The 16,852-nt window shown below is 58.5% G+C and overlaps 1 protein-coding gene across 2 annotated transcripts in view; it reads left to right on the forward strand.

Moving 5' to 3' along the window:
• SRRM3 (serine/arginine repetitive matrix 3) overlaps positions 1-16,852 on the forward strand; it is a 54,895-nt gene that overhangs the window by 24,848 nt on the left and 13,195 nt on the right. For both annotated transcript variants that reach the window (XM_035722601.1, XM_035722602.1), the window contains exons 3-11: positions 2,210-2,311; positions 10,195-10,323; positions 10,402-10,479; positions 10,925-10,954; positions 11,373-11,435; positions 11,555-11,590; positions 13,572-13,622; positions 14,067-14,171; positions 14,567-14,744. In XM_035722601.1, the coding sequence (XP_035578494.1) occupies positions 2,210-2,311; positions 10,195-10,323; positions 10,402-10,479; positions 10,925-10,954; positions 11,373-11,435; positions 11,555-11,590; positions 13,572-13,622; positions 14,067-14,171; positions 14,567-14,744 (772 nt within the window). The remainder of the gene's footprint in view (positions 1-2,209; positions 2,312-10,194; positions 10,324-10,401; positions 10,480-10,924; positions 10,955-11,372; positions 11,436-11,554; positions 11,591-13,571; positions 13,623-14,066; positions 14,172-14,566; positions 14,745-16,852) is intronic.

Genomic DNA, 16,852 nt, shown 5'->3' on the forward strand with positions numbered 1-16,852 from the left:
AAAGGCCAAGGCACCTCCAGCCAAATGCCCAAGGCTGAGGCTAACAGAGCCTGGGGTGGACATTGATGAGCCAAGACCCAGGCTTGGAAGAGAGGGGCCCCTGCTCTTGCAGGCATGACTTAATCCTCCCTACGATGGGCCACAACACAGGTGCCTGGACCTGCAGAAGGACAGAGCACAGCTGGGGGTCAGGGGATGCGTGCTAAGAAGGAGCTAGTGCTCCTCACGTAGCCCCCGATATCCTCAGTCGGTCTCCAGGCCGCAGTCGTCCTGCGTCCTTGACGGATTGTTGTCCACTTCTTCGCCTGCCTCCTCATGGCCACTCTCTCGCTCCGACTTCACCGTCTCCTGCACAAACCCCTACAGTAGCCCAGGACCAGCCTCCCTGCCTCCAGATCCCGCCCCTCCAGCTGTGCAGCTACCAGAGCCGGATGTCCAAAATGAAAATCCAGCCTGCAAACAGTTCGATGCCTCTCCATCACCAGCCACTTGTTTGTCAAAAAAATGTGGATGCCACACGTGGCAGACAAGGTGTCAGATGCTGGGGACACAGTGGCAATCCAGACAGACAAGGCCCTGCCCTCAGGGAACTCCCAGGCCAGTGTAGGACACAGAGGAGTCAGGCAACAGGTAGACTAGCACGAGAGCCACCTGGAGGTACAGGCTGCGAAGGAAACACAAACGCGGTCACCTAACCTGGTGGGGCGGGGGTATCCGTCCTGCTGTAAACATCCCACGAGTCACGTCTTTGTGCTTAGCCATGATTATTTCCACAGGGGAAACCTGCAAGTTAATTTTTTTTTTAAAGATTTTATTTATTTATTTGAGAGAGAGAGAATGAGAGAGAGCACGAGAGGGAAGAGGGTCAGAGGGAGAAGCAGACGCCCCGCCGAGCAGGGAGCCCGATGCGGGACCCGATCCCGGGACTCCGGGATCATGACCTGAGCCGAAGGCAGTCGCTTAACCCACTGAGCCACCCAGGCGCCCGACCTGCAAGTTAATTTTATGAGTCAAAAGATGTGCCCATTTTTTAAGGCTTTTGCAAGGACTTGCCAAATTGCTCTCCAAAAAGGCTGGGCCAATCCCAAACACCTGTTGGAGAAGTTGGGGGTGGGGGAGAAGGGAGGAGAAGAGGAGGGAGGACAGCCATGGGGTCCCCGAGGGGCGACGACGTGCCATTTTCACGGACATGCTCCATGCGGAGGCCTGGGTCTGCGGTGTGGACAGAGCGGCTGGTGAGCGGAGGACAGGCACGAGACAGGACCTGGTTCCTGTTTAGCCACCACCATGTTTTCCATCTGGGACAATGACCTGCAGCCCAGGAAGGGGGGGGTGAGGGGTTTAGGACCCTGAGACTCACTCAGCAACAGACAGGTGCTGTGTGCCAGGCCCAGGGCAAGGGGCTGGGTGAGCAAAGATTCCCCCCCCCCCGACCCCTGCCCTGGGGCAGCATGGACATGGCTGGAGGGGGACATGCCAGAGGAGCTGAGAGGTCCTGCAGCGACTGTCACAGGGGCTGCAGTGAGAGAGGCTCATGATGGACCCCAGGGCGTGGGAGTAAGGGTGAACATTCTGGACTTTGGTCCCTAGCCTGAGCCTGGGCTTAGGGAGGGAGAGAGAAGGGAATAGAGAAGTCAGGGGATTCATTCAAGACCAGACCTCACCCACCTCCCCGGACAGACTGGGAAACAATGGATCTAGCACTGGGATCTGGGTCAGGCCACTTGGCAGCCTTGCTCATGCAGAGGTTGGGATGCTCTGAGGACTTCCCGAGGCTGGTGTGAGGATCAGATGTCTTTGAAGCCAGGAAAGCAGAAAAGGCCTGGATCTTCATTTCTCCCTTAATATGTCTCCAGAGAGTGACTGTAGTCTGGATGTGGGCGGGCAGTCTGCCCTGGGAGTAGAGGAGGACTGGCAGGAAGGGCACAGCCTCCGCTGCACAGTCTCCCCACCTCTAAGAACAACAATTCCTTTAGTTCATTTGGTTGTTTGGCTAGTTGTTGCTTGTTTGTTTAGTTGGTGGTTTGCCTGGTTCAGTGCCAAACGGGTAGGCCTTGAGCTTCCCCAGCGCTGAAAGCCTTGCTTGGTGGTGGGACCTCGGACGGGTCATTGCAAGCTGGAAGGTGCACCTGTGATGGGGGGGGTGGGGGCAGGCAGGGAGGGAAGGAAAGCCAAGACAGCAGACCTCACCTTCCCTGTGCCCCTACAGGTACTCAGAGGAGGAGACCCGGCAGAAGGTCAGGACTTTCCGGCAGATGCTGATGGAGAAGGAGGGAATGCTCACCAGGGAGGACCGGCCTGGGGGCCACATGTGAGTGCTCCCCTGCCTGGGGGTGGGACAGGGGGGGATGTGAGCTCAGGCAGCAGCTGGGTGCCAGAAGGGTCTTTCCAGAGGGGGTCGGGGGGCGGCGCAAGGTGGAGGAGAGGGCGTGCATCCCATCCATTGGAAGCTCCAGGCTGGCCCTGGGCACAAATCAGGGGCCACTGGGCCCCCCAGCATCCCCCAGGGCTCCTCTGCTATGGCTCAGTGGTGGGGAGGCAGCCCAGAGCCCAACTTGGGGAATCCTGGGCTGCAAATTGGGGAAACTTAGAAATGTTCTGATCCCAGGCATGGCCACTGGCTGACAGTGTGGCCCCGGGCCGGTCCGTCCTCCCCAACTATTACCACCTGTACAATGGGCCCCAGAGTAAACATGGGTTCTGGAAAGTAGGAACCAACACACCAAATGCCATTGCTCGTGTGGCCAAAGTCTCGTCGGGCAACAAGAACAAGGGCTCTGCGGGTCATCTCTTGCTCCTGTCATGGGCCAGGAGGAGTACCAGCGTGCCATAGGCCCCTGGGCATCCAACAGGGAAGGGATGGGGCAGCAGATTTGTCTTACGTTAGAGACCTGGGAACCACTCCAAGCCAGAGGAGAATGCAGCAGGCTGCTGTGAGGATGGTGGAGGCAGCCTGTCCCTGCCAGTGTCCAGGCCGAGGGGTGGGGGTGGGGCGATGGCTGACCGAGCCCCATGCCCGGCAGGCAGTGTGCACGGAAGGAGCATCATGGAATCCACTCAGTGGAACCTTCCCCTTGCTCAGCCTCGGAGCGCCCACCCAGTCCTGGCTCTAGGTGGGACTGAGGCTGGGTGAGCAGCCAGGGTAAATGCCCCTGGCATTTCCTCCACGGTGGGACGAACTTGGGAAGCAAGCCTCTTGCTGAGGCCCTAAACCCCTGTCACCTTATCTCACACAAATCAAAAGGACAGCAACACCTCCTGAGAGATTTTCCCATTGCTGTTGCCGTAAGGACAAATGGCCCTTCGGGAGTAGACGGACCTGGATGGGCAGCGGGGAAGCGCTTTCTTCTTCCTTCTGGACCGCTGAGGGCTCCAGGGGTGGGGGAGTCCCGCCTGACCTCACCTAAACCTCACCTCTCCGGTTCGGGGTCGGGTAGGAGCAAACATGGTCAGAGCAGCCCCAGGCTCGTGGGGGGCTCCTGGGTGATCCGGGGGAGCCAGGCTCAGAGGTGATGAGGTGATGCTACCACCACCTCCCTCTCTCCAGGCACCCAGCACTCACAGCACCCCCAGCCACTCCTGCGCCCTCCCTTCAGTGGTGCCCATCCAGCCCTACCCACCCAAGGGCAGGGTCAATGCCTCTCTCCCCTTCCCAGAGCTCCTGACAACCAGAGCCTCCTCCAAACCAAGACTTTCTGACCTGTGCCCCCTCAGATCACCCCAGAGCTTTTCTGGAAAGTCACGCTCTTCCACACAGTGTGAGGGCAGGAGGCCTGTGTGGACTCTCCGGCCATCTTCCCTGGCCCTTCCAGCAAGAAGCCTGCCCTTCTACCCCCCCCCCCCCCCGGGCTCCTTCCTTTTAATGAAATTCCCATCCTTCCTCAACTCCACTTCCTCCTCTGGCCACCACCCTACGTTTTTCTCTCCTTTCTCAACCGAATTTCCGTGGAGTGTGTGGCCCACTTGGCCTCTACTTCCTTCGGCCACGGGAGCCATGGTGGGTTTCTGCCCTCCCCTGCTCGCCCTGTGGCCACCAGAGCCCTACCCCTCTTGGCCCTGTGCCTCTCTGCAGGCCTGGCCTCTCTCTCTGGCAGGTGCTTCCCCATCTGGAAGCCTCCTCTTCCCCTGGCTTCCAGGGTCCGGTTCTGTGTCGCCCCCTGCCCCTCCGGTGGCTCTCTCTGTCTCTCTTGCTCCTGCCCTCCTCCCAGATGTTGGACCCTTCCCTCCACTCCCTGGGGGGAATCTCATCTGTGAGCCAGCTGGGACTGCCTCCTCTGAGCCAGTGACTCTCCAGTCTTCTTCAGTCGTCTTGATCTTATCTTCCCTCAGATGAAGGAATGATGCATTTAAGAACCAGGGACGCACTGGGAAATCGGCCACCATGTCCATCATCAGAAGACGTGTCCTTGAGGGTCTAGTGCTGCACGCCTCCCCCTGTGCCAGCGCTAGGGGTGGGGAGGAGAAGCGGGGAAGATGGGGCCCCCGCCCTCTGCAACCTGAAGCCAGGAATTACCAGCAACTCCTGACCAGAAGAGACAACAGGGTGGCCCCTTGAACCCCTTAGCCCTTGGGCCTTGTGTGTGTTCAGTGGAGGAAGAGAGAGAGGCAGCTGGGGGTGGTCAGTCAGGAAGGGTCCCTTGGAAGGGGCCGTGTCTGGAAGACTTGGGGGTCAGGGAGGACTCCTGCTCTGGAGGCAGAGGAGAATATAGCCTTGACCAGGGGTCCTGGGATCCCACTCTCATGTTGGAAGACATTGAAGACACAATCTTTATTGGTTCTCTTTACTGCTATCTCCCTGGTGCCTAGAACAGTGCAGCTTCCCCGATTTTCCCCGAAGTTTGTCTCCTCCTCTATATGGGAAAAGGGACAGGGTCAGAGGCTTCTCCTAGCTCAGGCAGCCCAAATGGTGTGAAAATAGCACTCTGGTGACTACAGCAAGCCAAGGAGGCTGATGGCTGCCTGGAATCCTCACAGGCTGGGAGGAGCTAGCTGTTTGCGGTGCTGAACCCAAGGCCCAAGGCAGAGAGGTGACAGGGAGCTGGTGACAGATTGACCTGCCTTCCTGCGGACCGGGCATCTGAGCCTGTCTTCACTTCCTAGCTCAGAGTCTGGGGTAGTGGAAGGAGAGTATGGGCTCTGGCGTCAGACACCTCACCTGCCCCAACCTCTAAGCTCAGTGTGAACAGCCTGGGCCCTGGTTCCCAACTCTGCCACACCCCAGCTGTGTAACGTGGGCAGGTCCTTGACTTCTCTGGGCCTTTGCTTCTTTATTTATACAGTGGACCACCCGGCAGTCCCTGTGCTTATGCATCTGGCTTCCTGCCCCTGAGACCCCAGGCCCTCATACACTGGCATTTTGAGACATGGAGAAATCCGATGCCCTCTTAGAGTGAGGTGACAAAGCCAGAGCCAGTGGAAGGGTCACCACACGGGAAGGAAGTGAGGAGGGAGGTCTGATTTTAACCCGCTATGGACTGTAAGAGCCCATGGCACCTCCCACTCAAGAAAAGAGTCTCGATGGGGCAGGGTCACTCCCAGAGCTTTTTGTCCCCAGGGAGCATCTTTTTTCCTTAAGTTAATCGACTGGTCTGAGTGACAGCCTCTTAAGACAGACCCCCTTCGGTCTACTCTCCACACTGGATATAGGACATCTATTCCACAGATGATGGGAGCCAGTGGAAGGTTTCTGGGAGGTGTGATGTGGTCAGACAGGTGTTTGGGCACTTTCCTCTTGGGAAGAGGAATCAGAAGGGTGACACGGCAGGGAGATTAGTGGGGCAGCTAGCACTCTAATCGGGAAGCGAGGCGAGAGAGAGCACGTCCCAGAGACATTGAGAGAGGACACGCCTTTGTCCTTGGAAACTGATCAATGTGGGGAACCTGTTTCTCCTTGGAAACCCTCTGTGGCTCCCCACCACCCATGCAACCAAGCTGGACTCGTTGGCCTGGCGCTGGGAGGCTCTCCCCACTCTCAGCCCAGCCTCGTGCCCCACTCCCAGCCTCACGCAGCAGCCAGTCCGACCTGCTGGCAGACCCCAGCTCCCTCCGGTGCACTCTCCTTTCATGCCTTTGCTCGTTCTAGGCCCTTCTGCACCTGGTTCAAGTTCGCCCCATCGTTCAAGGCTGCCTCTAAAAACCACTTTCCCAATATTCTTGGGATAAAAGTGAAATCTTCTCCTCCTTGGAACCACACGATGCTTTCTTACTTCTTGTGGTTGCTATCAGTTCTTTTTTATTTTTTCGTCCCTCACTCTGATAGACAACCTTTAAGAAATAATTGCTTTCATAGTTATGTAACATCACAAAATGCTTGGGAGAGAGAGGGCTTATGGAAAACAACATTCATAAGCTACTCCCTCACACAGTGAGCAAATTCCAGTGTTGTTGTTTTTTTTCTGTGCATCTAATTTTATGCATCGAGCCACCTTTCGGGGCCTCATTATTTTATCTATAAGATGAGAATATTAATGATGGTACCCATGTCACTGACTTGTTCTGTGCATTAAATGGCTAAATGAGATAAACACACATCAAGCGCTTAGAATAGTACCTGACACCTGCGTTAGTAATTATCGCAATACGCCCCAGGGCACTGTGAGGAGCCAGAGGGGGGGCCCCAGGCCTGACTCATCCCTGTTCCTGCCACGGTGGGGGGCCCCTCCCCCGCTCCCCCCCTGCCCACGCCTCAGGCAGGCCTGGCAGGCCTGGCGCTGGCTGTGTGAATCAGCAGAGAGGGCAGACCCTTTGCCTGGAATCCTCCCCTCCTCTGTCTGGCCTCATTCATCTGTCAGTTAGCTATTATGCTCCCGGCTAGTGGCAAGCAGAGCAAGTTCATTAGAGAAACTGGCATGAGAAGAGCGTGTGAGCGGCAGTCTTTACCCAGGTCAGAGCCTTGCCCAGGGCAGCCAGTCCCAACAGGTGTCCTGTGCGGTGCGGAACCTCCATCCGTGCTCCGTCCCTCTGCAGTAGACCCCGAGTGCGTGGCTGGCTCTGGCCAGCTCTGTGGGGCTTGGACTGTTCCGTCACAGGGGAGTAACGCCTCCCCTGCCTAGTCCACAGACGTGGGGAGGTGTCGACTAGCTGACAAACACGAATTTAAGAGCAGGAAGTGCTGAACAAATCTGGAACTTGGTGCATGTACCTACAAATGTGTCTATAAAGCAGAGAGGCCATGGCTGGGCTAACATCTGCAGCGGAGGCCAGCTGGGAAAGTCAAGGCCTGTCTGTTTGACCATGAATTCTCAAAGCCAACTGCCTAAGTGAACTTACATTCTCTACTCAAAGGGGATGTTCCTTTCCTTCTCTGGGCCTCAGTTTATTCATCTGTAAAATGGGGGGTGCGATTTCTCTTAATCAGGTAGTGGCTCAGATTGGGATTTGCGAACCATGAGGAGCTCATGGAAACGTTAGAGAACATTATTGTTAGTGATATTATCATCCAGGAAAGGCAGGCTAGGAGAACGCAGGTTTCTAGCCTTGGGAGATCCTACAAAACAGATATCCTGATACCAGCTGTACAAATTCAGCAAGAGAGGCCGCAGCCTAGGCCCATTTATAGCCCTGGAACATACAAGGCAAGTCTTACCAGAAAGTTCTGAGAACTTGTGCCTCTCCCTGAGCCCACTACTCAGGCTCTATGCTTGTCTTTCAATGCTCCTAGCAGACAAGATCCCAAGTAAACCTCTCAGAAGGGACCAGAGAGTGAAAAAGGCCACATGAGAGGACCCCAGGGAGGGAGGATGCAGAAGCTCTATCCCTGGGCCAGAGGAAGAAAGATGTCTGTAGGGGTGTGGCCAGCAGAGCAGGAGGGCACAGCACAGGAAGGAGGAGTTCGGATGTTCCAGGCAAAAAAGGATTCCTGCAGAGGGCAGTGCCCAAACTGAGCTATTCTATTTTGTAAATAACCTTCATCACATTTGTGTCAAGATAAACGGAGGCTCCCTCCAGCCATCAGCTCACCCACACGATGTTTGAGGGGCCCTTAAGTTTTGCTAAAGACTGTGTTTTATGTGTTCGGCATTTGTGTGGCTGAGGGCTGTGTGGGGGTGACAGGGCTGGGGATGGTGGGAGGCTGGACAGGCCGAGGAGCTGGAGATTTCAGAAACAGGAAGGAGGAAGCTACTGGCTTCAGGAAGAGGAATGTGGGGAAGAGAGGTTTGAATGGAGGGATGTGGGGATGTTTGGCTCTGTGGGGATAAGGGAGGATGACATGAACCCCTCCTCCACCATCCCAGAAAAATCTCCCATACTACCTGTGTGACCTCAGGGTTGCCCAGACCAGGTGTGTGTTTAGGAACCAAATGGCATTCTTGATATTGGCCCCAAGAGGTATCGCTTCCCTGTCAGATTTGGGTTACATTCTTTTTTGGGGGGAGGTTTTTTTTTTGTTGTTGTTGTTGTTTGTTTGTTTGTTTAGAGAGACAGAGAGAGAGAGAGCCGGGGAAGGGACAGATGGAGAGGGAGAAAGAGAGACTCTCGAGCAGGCTCCACACCCAGCACAGAGCCTGACACGGGGCTCAGTCTCACGACCCTGAGATCATGACCTGAGCCAAAATCAAGAGTCAGACGCTTAACCGACTGAGCTACCCAGGGGCCCCCCATTCTTTTTTTTTTTTTAATACAACATCAGTCCTTCAAAGAGCAGATTCGTGGGTGCTCTACTGGAGATGTGCCCCTGAAAATTCTTGCTCTTTCTTTCATGTGTCACAACCCTGGAAGAGAAGGTATCAGTGCTTTAGTGTCTAACAGAGGTCCCTCTAACAGTGGTGACCATGTGCGGGACAACTGTCGTGGGCCAGGCCTGTTGCTCCTGTCAGGAGCTTCACAAACAGAATCTTACTTAATCCTCTCCTCAGCTGGGATATTCTTTTCCCGCTTGTGGAGATATAAGGAGCTAGAGACTCCACGAGCATTTGTCATGCCTGGATTGAGACCTGTCTGTGTGAATCCAAAGCTCATGTCATATCCTTAATGCTCTGGGCAGGGAAAGAGTGAGCCTGGTGAAGGGCACCCAGGAGTGAGGGTAGTGGTGCCGAACCAGGGATGAGGCTCCATCTGGGAGGGGCACTGTCTGAACCTGCGTGAACTGAAGAATGGAAGGTGGGGAGGCCCCCTCCTTGAAGCCATTGCCCTGGAGCTTGACCTTTGGAGGGTCACTTCTGGGCTTGTTCAGTTAAAAAAGGAGCTGCACAGTACTGGTTACCTCAGCGAATTCTCCCAGAAGCCCCATAACGTAGTCATCACACTCATCTTGGAGAAGAGGCTCGGGCAGGGGGCATGACAGGTACCAAGTCACACGGGGACTCAGGGCCAGCGCGAGATGAGGGCTCCTCTGTCGCTTGGAAGCTCATGCTCTTGCCGGAAGCCCAGCTGCCTTTAGGAGGCAAGCCTCCCTCCACCAAGTGCCCGCAGGGAGCAAACATCTGTGGCAGAAGATGGCTGGGGGCTCCCGAGCCAGCCGCGGCGCCCCGGCTGAGTGCAGCGGAGGGCTAGGCAAGATGGATGGGGAGCCTCGGAGGCGGTGGAGGGCTGGGGCCCGCGGCGCTGCCACCGGGCAGTGATTGATGACAGCCCGGCAGCGGGAGAAGAGCAGCCAGGCCTCGGGAGGACAGGCCATGAATATTTCAGAGCGGCAGCCGGGGCTGGGGGACGGCGTGTTGGGGGCGGGGGTGGGGGGAGGGGACCGGGCCAGTGAGCCCGAGTTAGGGAAAGACTGACACCCCAGAAGGGGAGCTAGGAGATGGGAAGGGGCTCTCTGGGAGCTCACGAGGGAAGGGGGGCCGTGGAGGGGGAGTGGGCTGAGCAAGGGGCAGGGGGCTAGGGGTGGGTGAAAGGGGCTCTATGAGGGAAAGGGGGGCGGGGGAGAGGAGAGGAACACCGTGAATGGAACTGAGGGCCTCGGTGAGGGGAGGGCCTCACCAAGGAGGAGGCGGCTCAGGTGAGACCGTAGAAGGGGTGAGGACCAAGTGAGGCGGGAGGGCACCGCTGAGGCGGGGTGGGGGGGTGGGGGGGTGGGGGAGCCCTGCCCTGGAGGCAGCCCTTCATTCACCCAGATCCCCGCCTGACCCTCTAGAGGTCGGGGCCGCACCCCAACGACCTTGCGGGGGACCAGGCCTCGGGGCGCTGCGCGGAGAAAGGGGCAGGCGGAAGGCGCGGCCCCGGGGCGCGGGTGGTGAGCGTCCGTGTCGCCGGCAGCGTGGCGGAGACCCCGCGGCTGCTCGAGGGCGCGGACCCGGGCCAGGAGTACGCGCCCTTCGACGAGGACGACGGCCCGGTGGACTGCGACTGCCCGGCCGCCTGCTACCGCGGGCACCGGGGGTACAGGTCAGCGCCCACCGCGGCAGGGGGCGGGGGGGGCAGGGCCGCCCCTCCTCCTTCACCCCTCCTCCCCTTCTCCCCCAGGACCAAGCACTGGTCCAGCAGCTCGGCGTCGCCCCCTCCCAAGAAGAAGAAAAAGAAAGGCGGCCACCGGAGAAGCCGGTGAGAGCGCCTCACCGCCAGGCCGGAGGGGGCGGGAGGGGCGGGAAGGGCGGCGGTCCCCGGGTGCCCACCCCTCTGCGGGCAAGAGACCAGAGGCTGCATTTGGGAGCCCCGCCCCTCGCTGAGCAACACCCCCCTCACTGGCCCCTCACTGGCCGGGGCCCTCGACTCACTGAGTCCCCTCATTGGCACTCACCCAACCCCAGAACTGGAATACTGACCCCTGGTTGACAGTCCATCTGCTGGAGGTGCCCCTTCCTCCCTCCCCCAGCAGCCCTGCAGTCACTCACCACACCAAGTGTGAGTGGCCTGGAGAGGAAGGATTTAGCTGGGTCACCTCTGCGGTTCCCCATCTGTATGTCCCCCTCTCCTGTCCTTAATGAGACCCTGGCAGACGTTTGAGCCCCAACTGTCTGTCTGTCCTTTTCTCTCCCTGGCCCTTCAGCAAAAAGAGGAGACTGGACTCCGAGTGCAGGTCAGTGATAAAGGCGGGCAGGGGTGGGGATGTCTGGGTGGGCGAGACTCCAAGGCCATCCCCCAGAGGCAGGCGGCCTGCCACAGCAGAGCCTGGACCCTGGAAACTGCCAGTGTGCCGGTGTTCCCCACGGAGGCCAGGAATGCCACCACTGGAGCCTCTGACGTTTGGGTGTGAAACAGCCCTCACTTAGGATGCCAAGGAGGCTGAAGGGTGGCTAGGGGACAACACAGGCGGCTCCGTCACCCACTCTTAGGGACCTTGCTGACTCTCGGGGCCCCGGTTCACTTTGTGCAACGGGCAGCTGGCTTCAGCTAGATGCCCCAGGCGGCCAGACTTCCCAGCCATGTCCAGCTGCCCCTGCCCCGCCCCTCCCGGGCAGCAGTTCACCAGAGCCCCCACCCCCCTGTGTCCGCAGCTGTGGGAGCTCCTCACCGCAGCGCAAGAAGAAGAAGAGTGTGAAGAAGCACCGCAGAGACAGGTACCTTCTCTCCCCTGGGTTCTCCTCTCACCTCTGTTGACCCCGGACTGTGGCTGTGCGGATCTGTGTCCCTAGGCCACCCCAGGAAAACTCAAGAGAACTCTTTTGTGACCCTCCAGGTCTGATTCTGGGTCCCGGAGGAAGAGACGACACAGGTGAGTGATGCCCTGCTGAGGATGTGGACAGAGGCCAGTGCCACCGTGCAGGGCCAAGGGCCAAGGCCCAAGGGAAGCAATGATGGGAGGGGCGTGGTGAGGGTCTTTCCCTGCTCCATCCTCCCCCCGTCCTGGGACTCCTTCCCAGAGCCAAGCAGGGGAAGGAGGGCGGGAGAGGAGGATGGAGGCCAATTGTTTGCAACACTTGCTGGTCCCATGAGTCAGCCTTGACTTGGGGACCCTAAGAATTTCCAGACAACACAGCAGGTCCATTATCCAAGGGGTGTGTCCATAGAGGTGTCAGAAGGAAGAAGCATCAGGACCCCAAAATTGCAGGGAAAGGGCATCCATACAGAAGGAAAGCTCAGTAGCTAAGAGACCGGTAGGCAGGCTGTGGCTAGCCGTGGTGTCTAGGGGACAGGTGCCAGCCCCCAAACGACCTGACTGCCAGGTCAATGAGGTAGCCTCCAACCAGACAGGGCTGGGAGCCAGCATGGGGCCCTGAGCAGGACAGAGACTTGTTCAGGATGGACTGGGGGAGGGGGGAGGAGGAGATGAAAGTCAAGAGCCCTGGCAGAGGCTGGGGTGGGAAAAGCATAAAACTCAGCAAGGAGGAAAGGAAGATGTAGGGCGGTCACATCCCCAGGGCTGGCATGGGAGACAGAGCCCCTCCCAGTGGCCCTGAAAAGGGTCAGAGTCCCCAGTCTCATTCCTGCAGTGGGACTTTGCCCATGGCCACTTGTCAGGTGGGGTAGGAGCATAAACACACACCTAATCCCTACATCAAAAACTAATGATGTAATGTATGGTGATTAACATAACAATAAAACATTTTTTTAAAAAACCCTAATCCTGACCCTCCAATTTCCCCAATTTCCCATCCCCCCTTCCTTCCCTTCCTCTCCTCCCCTCTTCTTAGGGGCCAGTGTGGGCCCCTACTGCCCCCTAGTGGTCACCATCAGTGTGCACCGATCCTCCGGCCAGCTCCCATTGGTCCTGGGAAGGACCTAAAGGTGACCTCGGGCTACACCAGCTCCAGATGGGGAGACTGAGGCCCAAAGCAAGCAACATGAGTTCTAGAAATGAAATCTTTGGCCTCCTGGGCCTGTCCCCACCCACCCTGCTCCTGTGAAAAACACATCCTGTTGTTTCTTAGCATCACCTGGATATTTGGTCAGAAGAAGGCATCTGTTCAGGGCTAGAAGGATCGAGCCGGAATCTGGTGGCATCAGGGAGGGTGGGGCTGAGGGGGCCTACAGGGACCAGGGGTGGAGTGAGACCTTAGACACCTACTAGGAAGCTTTTCAATCCTTTTGTCAAAGATAGAAGGAGCACTGTGGGGCCTGCCCCAGAGAGCTGGATGGGATGGGACAGTATGGGGCAGGATTGGGTGGGATGGGAAGCTTTAGGGGCAACCCTCGATGAGTATCCAGAGGACCCAAATGTCAGGGAGATCATGCCCAAGCGAGAGTATTTCTTTCCTAAACTCCTGGGGAGCTGGCCCAGAGCTGAGCCACAGTCTGAGGGGGCAAAGAGGCAGGAAAGCCTGGGCTCTGCCCTAGAGAGCCCCATCTGAGGGGACCTGGGGCCCAGGGGACACAAACGAGGTGTGGAGGGGTCACTCCAGCATGAAGACTTATAGAAGGGCCTGTCCTGAGACTGATTCCAGAAGGAAAGGACAAGTCAGCCTTCTTTCTGGGGCGGTGGACACATCACTTATGGCACCCCCAGGAGAAGCAGCTACTGGGGCTCAGACAGGCCGTGGTCGTGGGCCAGGGCCTACAGGAGAAGGAAGGAAGGAGGCTTGGCTGAGTGAAAGGAACCAAAGCAGTGGGGTGGGATGAGCAAGTCCGCCCGGCTGGGGGTGGGAACTCGGGTCCCAGACAGGAACAAATCTCAGATGCACAGCCAGGCACAGCCCTCCTCCTGCCCCCCTGCTGGGCTCAGGCTGAGCTGTCACCTCAGCCTCTGCTTTCTGCAGATCTCGAAGCCCCAAGAGCAAAAGAAAAGAGAAGAACAAAGAGAAGAAGAGGTGAGAACCCTTCGCCATTCTCTAGCTCCTCCCCCTCCCCCCTTCTAGAATCACAGAATTGGGCCCTTGGAGATACTTCATTTTGTCCCCGCTGCCCAGATGGAAAAATTCAGACCCAGAGAGGAAGCCAAGAGCCCCTGCCAGTCAGTGGCGGAGCGGGAACTGGGACCCAGGCCTCCTGCCTCCTAGTCCAGGGTTCTTTCAAGCTCAGGCCTCGTCACTCCCCCCAACATCCCTGCACCCCTAGTCACAAGAGCACCAGCTGAGGGGTCCGTGAGGTCTCGGGGACCAGAGTTGTCTAGACAAAAGGACGCCTTTTCCTAATTCCCACAAATGACCCACCACCTGGACTAGGGAGGTTATATCTGTAGGAGACTGTAGGGGGTGGGGGTCCCCCTTGGGGAGGTCAGGCAGAACTTAGGTACTGGAGGGCTTCTCTCCCAGGCCACATGCGGAGTCCCCGGGTCGGAGGTCCAATCGCCACAGCAGCGGCAGCTCTCAGAGCCCCTCCCTCTCCTCCCATTACAGCGATTCCAGATCACCCAGCAGGTAGGTCCTGGGCCCCTGGGAGCACTCCAGAGGTGGTTCAGCTCCGCTTTCTTGCAGATTGAACACTCCAGAGGGCTGGAGAAGGGGCGGGGGGAGGAGGAGGGTGGACAGAACAGCATGGGGCGGGGGGAGGGATGGAAGTCTACCATGAGGGTGAGCATGTGCCCACCCACCCTGGCAGTGGGCGACGAAGAGCTTCGGCCCCTGCCCAGAGACGCCCCAGACCCTGAACTGGAAATCGAGACAGTGTACAGGTTAGGGCTTTGCTCTCTGAATGCAAGGGAGAAGGCGGGTGGCGGGGGGGGGGGGGGACTGCTCTTCGTGCGGGGGCAGCGGTTCCACTTGCAGAGGGGGCGTCCCACGCCGGCTCCCCCCATCTTCTCTTCTCCCCCAAGGCTGAGCCCCAAGCACCGAGATGACGGGCGGAAGACGGGCAGCCAGCGGTCCAGCGGGAGCCGGTCGCCTTCCCCGTCTGGCGGCAGCGGATGGGGGTCGCCCCAGCAGAACGGCGGCAACAGACAGCGGAGCGGAGCGCACGGGGGCCGCCCCGGCTCGGCGCACAGCCCGCCAGATGTACGTACGCTTCGCTTTGCAGAGGGTTCCCGCGCCGTGCGGGCTGCGCCGCGATGGGGGCGGAGGGGTGGGGGCGTCACCACCGGGTAGGGCGCGGTGAGTGTGCAACGGGGGATATGCGCCGCTTCCCCCTACCGGCTGGCGGGGGGCGATCTGGAATGCTTGGTTGTTGCGCCCACCTGGCCCGAGTGTCAGGGGGAGGGGGGCCTGCAGGCTTGGGCCACCCTGGAGCTTGGCAAACGGACGGCCAGAGGGGGCTTGACCACTGCGGCTCTCAGCCGGTTGGGAACAGAGCTGAGGAGAACCCAGGGTCTCCTGCCGCCCCTCCCCCCAGGCATATTGGGGTGGGAGGGGCATGGACGATGCTAGGGGTCGCAGTCAGGAACCGGATTCAAGAGACAGGATCTCCCCTGGGCATTACTTAGGCCCTGAGTCTCCCTCTCCCCACCAAGTCCTTCCCCCCTCTCTGAGCACCCTCCCTTCCTCAACCCCCTCACTGCCTCACTTCCCCCTCCCTCAGAGCCCTCCCCTTTCTCGGGCCCCGAGCCGCTGCCACTGAGCTGCATTTCTAAAGTCCCTGCTCCAAGGAGAGTCTGTCCTTTCCCCCCCCCCCCCCCCCCCCCCCCGCCCCGGGACCGCCCACACGTGGACAGATGTCTCAACCCTGCAGGTTCCCATGTCCCATCCTTCCTAAAGCGCCTGCCAGTGTCCCCATGGCTCCCTCAGGGACTCCACACCAACACCACTCCAAAACTGTCCCCACCCATCCTCCAGGAGAGGCACAGAGTCCTTGAGACCCACAGGCAGGTGTGGTGATGGTAGGGGCTGGTAGAACAGACAGGCTTCTCAGCCTTTCCCGGGTGGATGGGCTGGGGCTGGGAGTGGGGGGCTCTCCTGAGCCCCAGGGGAGGCCCACATCCCCTTTTGTCTATTGACTTTGAAGTACAGGATAGAGCCCCCTCAGGGAGAGGGGGCTGCAGTACTGGCAGAGGCACGGGGTGGGCATGGGGGACTTGGGATGGGCAGGCCTGCAGGTTCCCCCCACCAGACCCAAACTGCCCCAGATGCCTCAGCAGGGAGGGTGGGGGCTGCCCCTCCCCAGACCTCAGGTCTCAGCAGCAAACATGTCCGTGTTGGTCAGTTTCATTTTGATTTTTGGCTGTTTCCTTCACTCCCTTTCTTTTCTCAAACACCCTTACTCCCAAGACCTTAGGGAGGAAAGCCAAAGGCAGCTGACAAAAGGTTATTGATCTCAAGATTAATTTTTATTTAAGGACATTACCTGTTTCGAGACTGCCCCACTTGGACAGGGTGCCAGGCTCCTGAGCTCCTAGGGGCCTGGTTGGGCCACGTAGGAAGGATCACACCCGTGTCCCAGGATCTGCCTTGGGGGTGGGAGAGGACACACAGAGGTAGCTGGACGCAGTCAGGACAGCGGCTGGTGCCACAGGCCCCAGAGATAATGGTTCCATCTGGGAAAACCCAGGAGAGGGTGTACCCATCCCCCCACCACCAAGGGCACCGAGTGAGAAGCCCAAACACCTTCTCACGGGAGCTTCCCGTCCTCCTGGAAAAGCACAGAAGGCAGCCAGGGCCAATAGGAGGCTCCATCCCACTTCTGGTAGCCTCTCCTCCCTGAGCAATAGGCCACCACGGGCCCTGGGCTTGTACTGACAGAGTGGCCATGGTCTACATAGACCCCAGGAGAGAGCAATCAAGGAAGGCGGCCTAGCTTCCAGCCTTGGGGAGGACACCGCCTCAGCAGCACCCAAATCTTGACTCCCTCCCAGAATGGGATTCCATTTTGGCACTGCCCTGGGAGTTTCTGGGGAGACAGCACTTTGTTACCCCTTTCACAAAGCATGCTCCCCAAATCCTCTCCCTGCCCTTGGGCCCTGCGAGATCTGGGACCTCAGGACATCCAGGCCTTTCACCTGCACCTCCTGGGAGGTGAGATGGGGGCGGGGGGAGGGGGAGGGTGGTGTCATAGACTTAGCCATTCACCAAAAATGTCTTTGGGGACAAGTACTGGGGGGGGTGGGGGTATTCTTGGACTCTACCTTTAAAAAAAAAAAAGAGAGAGAACAAACGGGAAAAAAAAGAAAAGC

This window comes from Zalophus californianus, chromosome 10, assembly GCF_009762305.2.
Source record: "Zalophus californianus isolate mZalCal1 chromosome 10, mZalCal1.pri.v2, whole genome shotgun sequence".
NCBI classification, from domain to species: domain Eukaryota; kingdom Metazoa; phylum Chordata; class Mammalia; order Carnivora; family Otariidae; genus Zalophus; species Zalophus californianus.